Genomic DNA, 13,481 nt, shown 5'->3' with positions numbered 1-13,481 from the left:
TACCACGCCTGGCTACACATATATTTTAAAATAACTGAAAATGAGACCATCCATGCATAGTCAAAGAGTCCCCCATTACAGAGTCATCCCAATAACCACAGCGAAATTGTACACTTGAAACCTCTACCTAAATGAGCTTGCAGTCAATATGTATCAACAATATTGGAGGAAAAAACAAACGTAACCATTTATAGCATGGATAATTAATTATCTTGATAACAGAGGATTTGTCACTGAAATGGGAAAAGTTGTTGGTCATAATGTGACCTCATGATATCCCAATGGAATAGCCTATCACGGACCCTAATTCAATCATATGCATGATACGAATAGTCTCACATGGATTTCTCAGCGTGAATGAAGTACCATTCACTCACGTGTGCAGTTCAACATATTTCTCAGAAAAGAGCAAGAACACGGATAAACAGTGCACAGAATGTGACATTTATGAATTAAAAGCAAAGATGAAAGGAATGCCAAACTTTATTCAAAGCTGATTACATATCATTCTTTTCGTGTACATGTTTAAAATGTCTTCCTTCAGGCCACGTAGGAAACTACATCTTTTCACTGACACCCTCCCACGTACGAATCAAGGTTCTGGATTCGAGTGATTTCGAGGTCAAAGGTTTCAGGTCCACGCAAGATACTTACTCCCGCCTCCATTTTCTGAGGGCCAAGTGGCGCGAAGTGCATCAACTGAAATGTGACCAAGAAATGAGTCATTGCAAACATATCCTGAAGGATGATAACCATCACAATTGCTACAACAAATTATCGTGGGTGAGATACTTCGGTGTAACACACCATTTAACATTATTTAGTTATAAGAATGGTGTGTCAGCCTGATGCGGGGGAAAAGTCAGAAGTGATACATGAAAAGACATTTACCGCTTAGCACAAGGAATGATAAGACAAACCTAGAAACAAAATCAGGGGAATAATGACTTGTGCAAGAAGGTTCACCTCAACTGGAAGGCTTGCTAGAGTTCTGAAACATGCCGCCCGATGACCTGCTTTCACAATGCCCACGTCTCTCTCAAACATCTGTCTCATCTTCTCGTCAAACTCAGGTGTTGTTAAATCTGAAATGTAAGTATGAATTGGATAACATACATGAGTCTGGAATTGGAACTTTGAGATTTTATTCACAAAGCGTGCACATGGCTGTGCATTTTGATCATTTGTAGGCAGCTACCTAATTCCTAGTATATTTTCCACTTTTGACTGTTCTTTACTTCAACCCTCATCCTTGTCACAAGGAGATATTACAGCAGGTAAGTATTGGACATCCAGGAATGCTTAGATGCTTTGGAGATTCCTACCACAAAGTCAAGATTGTCAGCTTTTTTTTTATATTTTGGAGATAATCATGTAGTTATGTTTATGTACTCTGACACGAAAGGATTGTTCCAATCAAATGAATTTATGGTCATTTAAAACCTGACTGGTCAGAATAAAATCAAAAGCTTTGAAATCTCTTTGAAAAACAACACAACTGTACACCTGTTTATATTACTTCGTGTGCTGATATATCAGACAGTTCAATGTATAACTAAATGAGCTACAGTGCTACCGTGTTATTATTCCTGGACAAAGCTTATACTCGCTAGAAGAGCTGTTGTGTTTATCCCCCTTTTAAACCAACACGCACAATAGCTAGGAAAGGTATCTGCAGGTGAGTTAACCCATGGGATGCTGTATGTATAGTGACCATATACGTTTAATTATATAATAATACTTGTAACAATAAGATAATAATAACTTGTAACTATATGGTAATACTTACATGAAACGATCTATATGTAAGCGCTTAACTGCCAGACATACCTTTGACATGACATGTTTGCTTGGCAAGAAGTAAGTGCTCATCATCCTCGAGAGACATCTCATAAATGTCTCTGGATACATTGACCCCAAGTTCCCGGGCGTAGTCACTGCAGCGGTATACTGGGGTCGTCTTCACCTCATAGCCCTTTCGTGACAGAAAGGTTGTCAACTGTGGCCAGCTGCAAGCTTTCTCAAGATTAAGAACTGAAATTAACAGATATTTCTTTCCTTTGTCTTGTAAACAAACATAGGAGATAAACATGTCAATTGACAATAAAAGGATAGCTGTTCTATCTATAATTTAGTTTCTGAGAAATCGTCTTACTGCATCTGTGGACGATGATTGGACAAAATCAAATGTCCTTCACGATTAATGAAGTTTGGTTCAGATTTGGCAATGCTAGCTAGTTACGTAGTATAGTCACATATAACGCTAATAGGAGATGTGCTGAGCAACAGTAGCGTAGGTCTAAAAGTAACTTTGTTATAAGGGAAACATCAGCAAATTTTATATAATCGAACTCACCAAGCAATACCTTTGGGTTCCCGATTTCCTGTAAAACAGCAATTTGAGAAAGTGAAGTGAATTAGTGAATATTTCTAAGGCAAGATAAACGGTATTCAAGAAGACTGTAAATATATATGGGCAAAGATTCAGGGACCGACAAACGGCGACAAAGATCCTGACAGTCCGATCAAAGTCTGTTGTGATTAGCAACATGGTTGTTTCTCTGAGAATAACAGAATGCTTTGTCGCAACCAAAATACAAACACGTGATGAGCAAGGATCAACGCCATCGGGGCAAGATCACTTGCAATCAGCTAAGGCACAGAGCCTGACCACCTGATCCAAAGTGAATCGTCTCTTATGACAAGCTACGTGAGGTGGTCTACCCGTTACAAAATGGCGATGCAACAATTACACTAACCTTAAATGAAAATATAACTTTGATGTCAGTTAGACCCTCCACTTTTGCCTTAATCTGCAATATGTCTGCCGTCTCGTCCCTCCCCTCCTTAGGCGGAAGGGTGATGTCAACTCTGTACAGAAGGGCGTCTCTATCATCAAAGCAGCCGCAGGGAACCGACCGGGGGAGACACGACAGGGTGAGGAGACCAATGAGGAGCATGAACATTGTTGTAAAATTGTAATTGATCCGCACAAACCGAAAGTCCAGGTTTATTTGAGTTCCGCCTTTGATTTCTGGCTATGAACAACAATATAATTGCCATATCATTGTACACATTTATAAGTAGATTGTGAAAAGTATCAAAACATTACTTTTCTGCCAATTAGAATTTTTTGATTATACCAGATATTTTGCGAAGATATATAACTATTTTAACTTTTGCCATTCTCTAATCTAGATGTAAAGTCCCAACAGGCTGAAAGAAGGTCACATTATAGAACATATTGCGAACAAGCCAGATGACAACATCTTTCAGTTTTCACAGTTATATTCGAATAATTTTTAAGATCACAGCTTTTGTAGATGTTGGAGAGTAATTTATGTCTTTTCGATGTCTTTGCATCGAATCCTCTCATCATTGAAACTTTTTGTGCTTATATTATTTCCTTTATTTTGTGTGTGTACATTTAATTGTCCATTATTGATAATTTTATCTTTGATGATGCCTCAGGCCCGGGTGTCTGCCATGTATTAGATAAAATCTCCAATAAATATGCAGCTGGTAGTCAACACGCATATACATGTAAATTTGTCATTAATAATGCGTATTCCTTTCATAAATAGACCATGATCGGTTGACGTATTCACATCATTACATCATCAGTTCTGTTAATTTTGTGCTATAACATATAGACATGGCGAGATTATTGGTGACACTTAAAACGTCTTCTGCGCTCTTTATGCTATCGCACATTTGCTCTCATCCTCGCTCCTCCTATTTCTTTTGCAATTCAATAAATGAATTGAAACACCAATGGTTATTTATGACGACTGGACTCAATGTAGCTCTCTGTATATATCTAGTTTATAATTAAAGTAACGCTGTCTGTAATGCTCTTGATCACATCAACACACATATAATCAAAAATAAGATGTTTTGAGACTTTACCTTACTGACTGAGACGACGTTGAATACTGGCTAGTGACTGCTGCCGAAGGTAACTGCAGCGATATATATACGTGGGTTTGCAACTCACTGCGCATGTCAGCATAAAGCAGCACAGGTATTCAACTATTCTCTCTGCATCTTTTGGAGATGAACGTGCTGTGTTGGCAATGCAGATCCTTTCTTTCTTTTTTTAAACATTCTTTTTTCATTTGTGGCATTTCATATCGTTTTGACAAAACCGAAAAAAAAGTAATTTATGTTACAAAAAGTGTATGGCATGATGACCAATATTTAAAGAATCTGTCTAAATTCCCATTGTACATTTGGAGATGAAGAAATACTGCTTCAGTACATTCTGGAAGATCTGGAACAATGGAATGTGCTTTGTGTCTTTACATGAGAACATGTGTTTTTCGCAAAGAATAATTATAAGGTTTAATGAGTCATTACTTCTGAATTTGTATCCAAGCAAAACATGTCTTTTGGGGATATTTCCTTTGATTAGAGCGTTGGTATTTAGCCAAAGTTCCAGTGCTGTCCAGATCGTTTTTACTCAGCTGCAATCCCAAAACAAATGTCCAGTCGTTTCTCTGTGTGTCTCAAAGGCTACATGTATTGATGTCTACATATCCCATTTTGGATAATATATTATTAGTAGGTAGAAAGGGGGTAGACTTTTGTATTGAAAACATTGCAGCTTAGTATCTACAGTGCACGTAAATAGTATGTAGTAAGAGTTTGTCCAGTCCTCTTAAGATATTTCAACTTTCAAAATATTGAGCGTTGATTTTTTAAACAATAATTTTTCAAACAAACGTTTGTTAAAGTAGTGTCTTTTTCCACATTTATGTAGGTGTTGCATATTAAAGGGTCACATGGGATTTCAGAGGGGTCTCAAATTCTTTCGATTGATTCTTATAGTTCTGCAGTATTGTTTTATTGTTTGTATTGTCGATTTCTGATAGTTCTGTGGAATGAATAGATGAAATGAAATTCCACCAAGAAGTCAGGAGATCCTTGTAAAAGTCGTTTCGTATCGTTGTGACAATAGTATTTCTCAGATATTGGCAGTTGTATTCAAATATGGAACCTTGTCCAATTTTCGGTAAGTTCATTTAAAAAAGAGTACCCCATTTTATTTACTTATTAAAGAATCTTCTAATAATTGATAGTTTTTGGGCCATTATTATTTCTTCTACTTTCGGAACATTAAAACCTCCGTTCTTTTTATCACAAATCACCTGAATTCTTTTTACTTTATTGGGTTTTCTGGCCCATATGAACTAGAAACATTTACTTTGAAAATCGACCACTTTCGAGTCAGGGTGGTTCGGCAGAGCTGCAAACAAATTGTCTTGAGTTAGAAGAAATAAGAGATTTTAAAATTATATTTACATTGATATAATTCAAATCAATCATTTCTTCTAACTCAAGACAATAGGATATCCCAAGTAGGCCAAAGGGACCTTGAGTCCAGTTTAGTTTTCACGAAGACATAGCTTCATTCTTGATTCTTTTTTTTTTACCCTATCCAAATAAGCCTTTTCAATGTCTTATCAGTGTTTACTTTTAGCCCATAGAAACGTGGGAAAAAATCAAAGTACTCGCAGTACATCATGTAGACAGCGTTCATTTCCATCTAATATGCAAGTTGAATCGTCTGCAAACTGTTGTGTGAGGAATTCAACACTACCCAAATGTATGCCTTTTATATCGGCATTATTTCTGATAATTATTCAGGGGGCACGGGTGGCCCAGTCGTCTAGGGCGCCGCGATTCGCTGTGCTCCATCAAGTCATAAATTTGTCTCATGATCTCACCAATATATCTTGCGGACTTAAAACTTTTTTCGTCTTCTTCTATCAATAAATCAAGAACTGGTTTGATTCTTCGAGATATTGTAAGTGATATAAGAACACCGATAAAAAAGCGAAATATGTCGCCAATTCACCAAATATTCTTTTTGTTTGCCCCCTTTAGGAAAGCAGGTAATGAGACCTCGTTTCATTGACATTGATAATTCACCTTTGTTATATGTCATTTGAAGTGATTTGATTCAATTTTTTCATACCATATTTCCAATCAAACTTTGTTTATAAGAATGTTTTACATTAAGGGGCGATACGTACGATATTAACCTCTTATGTAAAAAATATAATTTTTACATTAAAGGTTGCTGGTTGTTACTCTTAATGTAAAAGAAATTGCATTAAGAGTTAACACGTAACCCTGAATGTAAAGATTTTTACATTAAGCCCTTTGCATGGATGAAGTCGTCTGGCCTGAAAAGTGAAACAGAAAGCTTTCTGTTTAACTTACGAAACCGTCTGATTTTGCATCAAAATGTAAATATGAAATGAGCGTATGTAATGAATTTAATGAGATTGTCCAACACACTCTCAGTGGATGCCCAGCTTTGGCACAAACACAGTATCTTAAACGACATGATGGTGTAGCTCGATCATTTTATTACCGTCTTCGCCATGCATGTGGTTTTGACACAGAGGTCCATCCATGGTACGACCCGGAACATGTAGAGGGCGTCATGGAAAATGATAAATACAAAATTCTTTGGAATAGGCCCGTATACAGCCTCAGACATATCCAGGCCAACAAACCTGATCTTGTTCTTTTTTATAAATCCACTGAAATCAGTTTTATCATTAAATGTTCTGTCCCTTTTGACACTAATGTGATTGACAAGATTGAGGAAAGACATGGCAAATATGCAGACCTCGCTTTCGAAATGTCACGCTGTCCGACTCCCCATTGTTCTTGGTGCCTTAGGTTTGGTACCTCCCAATCTGTTGACTGACGGGTTTGCTACCAGGAATACAGCATTTCTGACAATCTGCAGATGGCTGCAGTGTAGGGGAGTCTTCACATTCTCCGAAAAGTTGTGGGTGGGTTTGTCTAGGCACTACAATAATGTATTTATTTTTTGCAATCAGTAATTGGATTATTTTAATCGTTAACAAGACTTTTCAGTTAACTCCCCTGCTTTAGGGAAGATGCGCTCTCAGTGAGCATTATAATAGTAAGTATTTCTACGCACTGTCGCAGATAACTGAAGATGACGTCATCTACTGTTTGTTACGTAACTGTCGGTATAATGTGACGTCATTGAGCTCATGTCTCCACCGGTTACCTCAAACCGTCTTTTTTTCTAGTTTCCAATTTTTTTTGTTTTTCTGTTTATTCTCAGAGAAAAGTATAAAATAAATGCATATATAATAATGAAATCAAGATGACAGGGGTGTTATGCAAATACATATAGATATTGAAAGTTTCAATGAACATATTACAAAAATAAAGTGACAGGAATCTCATACACGTTTATAACAGCTTCAACATTTCTAAAGTTTCAGAGAAGAACATGGAGAAAAAACCGTATGAAATGTTAACCCCACAGAGCGACTTCACTGAAGGTAGCCTATTGTTCAGATGACATCATGTAATCGAGTTGCGACGTAATGAACAAAGGATGTCGTCATATCACTGTGACTGTGGCTTCAAATGACCAAACCGCATAGATAATGTCTAAACTGCACACGTGCAAATATGGGAAAGTTATAACACACAATTATTCTACCTCGTTGTGTAATATTTCCAAATATTACAGATGCATAAACATGTGTAGCTTATGCACCAACCATGAGTCACGCAGCCACAGCTGTTCCAGTGATTATTGTTTTTATCATAAACACGATTGCATATTATATTTAACGTACATATTATATTGTGTAACGTGGCAATGTATTGGATTTGTATCGTAGCTAATAAAACCTGACATATCATATCTAAATGTATGTTAATGCTTTTATTTGATGTGTGGAATATAGACTTTTAATCATTTTCTTCGCATCTAATGAAAGGCTTGGGTAAATTAAATGCAGACACTCCGCAGTGATGTTGCATGATTGCAGGCTATGTCGTTCAGTTTCATGTATATGAAGAGGCAGTGCGGTAGCCTTGTGGTTAAAGCGTCCACTCGTCACACTGAAGACCCTAGATCGATTTTCGCATAGGCACAAAGTGTGAGGCCCATTTCTAGTGACCCCGCCACGATTGCTGGTATATTTCTAAAAGCGGGTCTAGGGTTATAGTCGCATCTCTGTCAAAATGAAAATAATTTTATCCCAGTTGAAAGCACCAAATTTCATGAATGTACATTAACGAATCATTGCAAAGTTCACGAATCATTTCAGTGTTGATGAAAACAGTGAGTGACTACATGCCTTCCAACGGTAGCGAGATCACAATCCAGATTACATTTAATATCACTAACAGTATCAGAGATACACATATACATATTTTAATCGGCTGCACACATATTAACATCCTATCATAGCTAACCGTGATCTATAGAATACATGTATTAGCATTGCTATCATGTTAAAGTAGGATATGCGCATACTAAACATTGGTTCGTTTGGTGGACAAAGTTGGTTAGTTGTGTAACGCCGCACTTAGCAATATTCCAGGTATATTGTCTGTAAATTATGGACATGATCGAATCTTGACCAGACAGCGGGGATGACATGCATCAACCTAGTCAGCGTGACCACCCAGTTTCCTTAGTCGTCTGACGCGTGAAGATCCGGGGTAGATTATGTCTTCCGCCATCCATACTTGCCGGAAAAGGTGACTATGCTTGTCGTAAGAGGCGACTGACTAACAGGATCGGGATGTCAATCACTGGATTGTCTGGTCCAGACGGGATTATTTACTACAGACCGTCGTCATATAGCTGGAATATTGCTGAGTGCAGCGTAAAACAACAAACAAACATCCTTTAGTCGTCTCTTACGACAAGCATGGGTTGCTCAAGACAAAGTGTATATATATTCCAGCACTATAACCGAATCCTTTGACATGTGTTAATAAACATAACATGACTACCAAACACAAATTCCTTCGCGAACATATCTAACATCAAACATATTGTTCGATGTATATTGTATGAATGCATCCCTCTTCAAACAGTATCAACGCTTGTATAACCGGTCTGGCAAGCATCCATTTACCAGAATAGCAAGAGCTGGTATTGGATTTAATATTAGACACACTTGCTCGAAGAATGCACACTTACAAAGCTCTAATGTAAAACATGTTATTGTACACATACCTGTCTGTAAGCAGTCTATCCACTGGATAGACCTGCTGAACTGTTGAATTCCAACCAAACCGTGTGTGTATGACTCAAATTATCATGTAACTTCTGGTCGCATAGCTGTGCTTACACACTGACCCGATCGTGACGACCATTGCATGAAACACACATGTATTTTTTAAAGTAAAATGTGGGATAACCACCATGACATATAGAACATTACTACATATCGTCCGCGGATGGTCACATGGCGGTGCTGGGCGGTCGGGTAGCCTAGTTGTTTAAGTGTTCGCTCGTCACGCCGAAGACCCGGGTTCGATTCCCGACATGGGTACGATGTGTGAAGCCCATTTCTGGTGTCCCCCGCCGTGATATTGCTGGAATATTGCTAAAAGTGGCGTAAAACCGTTCTCACTCACTCATTCAGATGGCGGTGCTAACACACTGACCCGATCGTGAAGACCACTACATGAAGCACACAATTATTTTTTTAAGTAAAATGTGGGATAACCACCATGGTACACCCGCTGAACTGTTGAATTCCAACCCAACCGTGTGTGTTTGGCTCAAATTATCATATAACTTCTGGTCGCATAGCTGTGCTATCACACTGACCCGATCGTGAAGACCATTGCATGAAACACACATGGTTTGTTTTAAAGTAAAGTGTGGGGTGACCACCATGGCATATAGAACATTACTACACATCGTCCGCGGATGGTCACATGGCGGTGCTGGGCGGTCGGGTAGCCTAGTTGTTTAAGCGTTCGCTCGTCACGCCGAAGACCCGGGTTAGATTCCCGACATGGGTACAATGTGTGAAGCCCATTTCTGGTGTCCCCCGCCGTGATATTGCTGGAATATTGCTAAAAGCGGCGAAAAACCATACTCACTCACTCACATGGCGGTGCTAACACACTGACCCGTTCGTAAAGACCATTGCTTGAAACACACGTGTATTTTTTAAGTAAAATGTTGGATGACCACAATGGCATATAGAACACTACTACACATCGTCCGTGGATGGTCACAGGGCGGTGCTAACACACTGGCCATGCCGCCCTACCCTTTGTATGAAACACACGTGTACTTGTGGAAGTCAGGGGTGGGAGGACCACCATGGCATACAGAACACTTCTATAGTAGACGTCTCGATTGCCTCTGGCATGTCCAGCCACGATGGATGAAATAGATCTGGTGCTTCAAAAAGAGGAGGACTGAATTAGCCATTGGACATTTGATCAGGTGCATGCCACGTGGAACCAACGAATGCTTTTGGAATGATTATTTGTGAACCCATCTCTAGTTGTCACATGAAACATGTTCCAGATTGACCCTCTCATGAGCTTGATCAACTGTTTCACCCTCAATTTCCGCCCAAATTCATGCACTCTTTATTTCATGGTCGTCGTTACCATAACACGATAACACATACTGGTTAGATTTAGTCTTCAGCCCAAGCGTGTCATAAGTGGTGACTAACGGGATCGGGTGGTCAGGCTCTCTGACTTGGTTGATGAATTTCCTCGCATCCAACTTACGGAGATCGATGCTCATGGTGCCAATCACTGGATTGTCATGTACAGAGCGATTATTTATAGACCGCCGTCATATAGCTGGAATATTGCTAAATGGGCGTTAAACAAAAAATATAAAATAAAATAAACTATCGATTAGCACACACGTATATTTCAGATTTTATATTATCTATAACAAGTGACTGAGTGAGTATGGTTTACGCCGCTTTTATCTATATTCCAGCAATATCACGGCGGGGACACCAGAAATGGCCTTCACACATGGATTGTGTTCGTTTAAGTTTGTGGATGCTGTTCCTTTTATATGTGGTGGTATTATGAGATTTTACGTGCGCCTGAGGAGGATGCTGTACTGTAAGCGCGGGGCAATGGAGTGAGCTGAAGAGTGAATGAGTATGTGAGTGTGATTGAGTGAGTGAGTTGGGTTTAACGCCGCTTTTAACAGTATTACAGTTATATTACGGCGTGTCAGCTTAATGTGTGAGGAAAGCCTGAAGTGATGCAGGTCTCAGACGTTTACCACTTCGGTGAAACCAACGAGCACGCGTATGGTGCTGACAAACCTAGAAACATAATCGGGGCGAACCGGGCTTCGAACCCACAATCATAGGTTTCTGGCGTGCCCAAGGGACGCAACTCTGCACAGCGGATCGCGGCGCCTTAGACGACTGGGCCCCCCGTGCCCCCCGATGAGTAAGGCTTCACGCCGCTTTTAGCAATATTCCAGCAATATCACTGCGGGGGACACCAGAAATTGGCTTCACACATTGTACCCATGTGGAGAACCCGAGTCTTCGGCGTGACGAACTGTCGCTTTAACAACTACGCTACCCGCCGCTCTGTGAGGAAAATGAACTCTCTTAATGTTACACTTCATTTATCAGGGATAATATTTTGTTGTTTGTTTGTTGCTTTACACCTCACAACTTTGGACAACAGTGTTGTAAGAAGTTTAACGCAACAAGTAAGGCTAGGCGAGAGAATTATAGCTTAAAACAGCATTTGGGTTGTGGTCGAGTCAGTGTGGTTGGAGAGAAAAGCTCCATGTGAAGCAGGGTCTAAGAAGTTTACCACGTTGGTGAAATCAACGACCTCAGGTATGGTGCTGACAAACCTGGAACCAACTTGATGACGGGTCTGGGATTCGAACCCATGATCATAGGACGCCTATGTGACGCATGTTTACCTTAAGAATTATGGCGACTTAGGCCACAGGACAACTCTAGCCCCTGAGTGTGTGAGTTTTAAACATTATTACAGTTGTATCACGGCATGTCAGCTTTATGTGTGAGGAAAGCCCGAAGTGAAACAGGTCTCACACGTTTACCACTTCGGTGAAACCAACGGGCACGCGTATGGTGCTGACAAACCTAGAAACATAATCGGGGCGAACCGGGATTCGAACCCACAAACATAGGTTTCTGGCGTGCCCTAGGGACGCAACTCTGCAAAGCGAATCGCGGCGCCTTAGACGACTGGGCCACCGGTGCCCCCTTAGCCCCTGACGAAACAAGGAAATATTGCCACTGAGATGAACGAGGAATTTCACCCTGTGGGACAAGAAGCCCTGGGGTAGTCTGGAGGTTAAAGGGTTACATGGCAAGGCTAAGGACCGGGTTCGATTAATAATACAGTGTTTAAGGGAGTGCCATTTCTTGTGATATTGCTGGAATGTTGCTAAATAAACCATAAAAACTATGTCCATGGTCATAGACATCTATGCTCAGGTCAGACTCCATAGTAGTCCGACTATATCATAAGCTTTTGTCAATGAATCACTATCAAAGTGTGATGATACCAGGTGCCCGCGAAAAAGATCAGCGGAACACACGCAAAGGCAAGTCAACTGTTCACTCCAAAATACGTGAACACGCGGGACAAGGGAAAACATTACACAGCAGCGAACAGCATCGCAGCCGATGATGCATCAAAGCAAAGAGCACATAGAATCAATCGCTCACACTCACTTGGTGGAATATGTATGAAAACAATATCGGTATCATGTACTTGGAGTCACTTTTCCATTATAAAAAGTGAACTATGTGATCAAAACGATCAGTCCAAGAAAACATAGAAGTTAGACACAATTTATGGATAACAACTTCTTTGATTAAAATATCGGTATTTGTCATCTGCCAACTTCTAAGTAATGCTTATTAAACAATTAATCCTTATAAAGATCCTCTATGTAGTCAGTAAAGCAAACCAGTTGGGTAATTTGATGTATACATGTATATCCTGAATCCCTTATTCTGTGTGCAAACATCCAGAATCAATTAAATATCATTTTCAAACGACTTCTCTTGAGGTAAACACAGAGAGGAGAGTCCTTCCCTGCCCGAAGTTCTTCTCTCAAACACGTACGTGAACTACCTGACAAAGCCCTCTCAACAAAATACAGACATAAATAAACCTCCCTTATCAACCCTGATCCTTATGTAGATATAATGAGGCAATGTGGTGCTTTCATCTGGCTAATGATATGACTACAGCTATGACTGACTGTCTTTGAAGGTAGAAAGTCTGCTCTTGAACGGTGTCTTCAGACTTAGCAATCCAATTACCTGCTCGCGGAGTATCTTGAGATTTTAATAACATATTTCAAGAGTACGTCTGGCGTATGTTACTCTCAATCGTAGTCGCGGTGATGTCCTCTCAGGAATATCATGACCGTCATTCGGTGCTTGTTCAAAAGAATAATTGCATTTTCAATCAAAGTAGAAGATATTCTTTTCTTTCACAAAAGCATTAAACAACAGAAGTATGGGAATGATAATTAATATAATTATCATTTTATATTGTTTGTGAGACTGTTTTACTATGGACAGACATCTGATTTTCATATCAGATAGTTGTTATTTGGGAGAAGATTGCACCCTTAGGACCGACAAGAGAATAGGTCTTCAGCAACCCATGCTTGC

At 39.6% G+C, this 13,481-nt stretch overlaps 1 protein-coding gene across 1 annotated transcript; it reads right to left on the bottom strand.

Moving 5' to 3' along the window:
- Window positions 1-465: 465 nt before the first annotated feature.
- On the bottom strand, window positions 466-3,976 carry LOC124123028. Its single transcript, XM_046486271.2, has 6 exons — window positions 3,910-3,976; window positions 2,760-3,038; window positions 2,357-2,384; window positions 1,831-2,034; window positions 967-1,085; window positions 466-699 (listed from the first exon to the last, which is right to left on the bottom strand). Exons 2-6 carry the CDS (start codon window positions 2,964-2,966, stop codon window positions 568-570), a joined length of 690 nt encoding a protein of 229 aa, XP_046342227.1. The 5' UTR covers window positions 2,967-3,038; window positions 3,910-3,976; the 3' UTR covers window positions 466-567.
- Between the last annotated feature and the right edge of the window lie 9,505 nt (window positions 3,977-13,481).

The sequence above is a fragment of the Haliotis rufescens genome, unplaced genomic scaffold, assembly GCF_023055435.1.
Source record: "Haliotis rufescens isolate VD_foot unplaced genomic scaffold, xgHalRufe1.0.p SCAF_14, whole genome shotgun sequence".
Classification (NCBI taxonomy): domain Eukaryota; kingdom Metazoa; phylum Mollusca; class Gastropoda; order Lepetellida; family Haliotidae; genus Haliotis; species Haliotis rufescens.
Note: the sequence above shows the minus strand (reverse complement) of the source record. Positions and strands in the feature narration are given on the sequence as shown.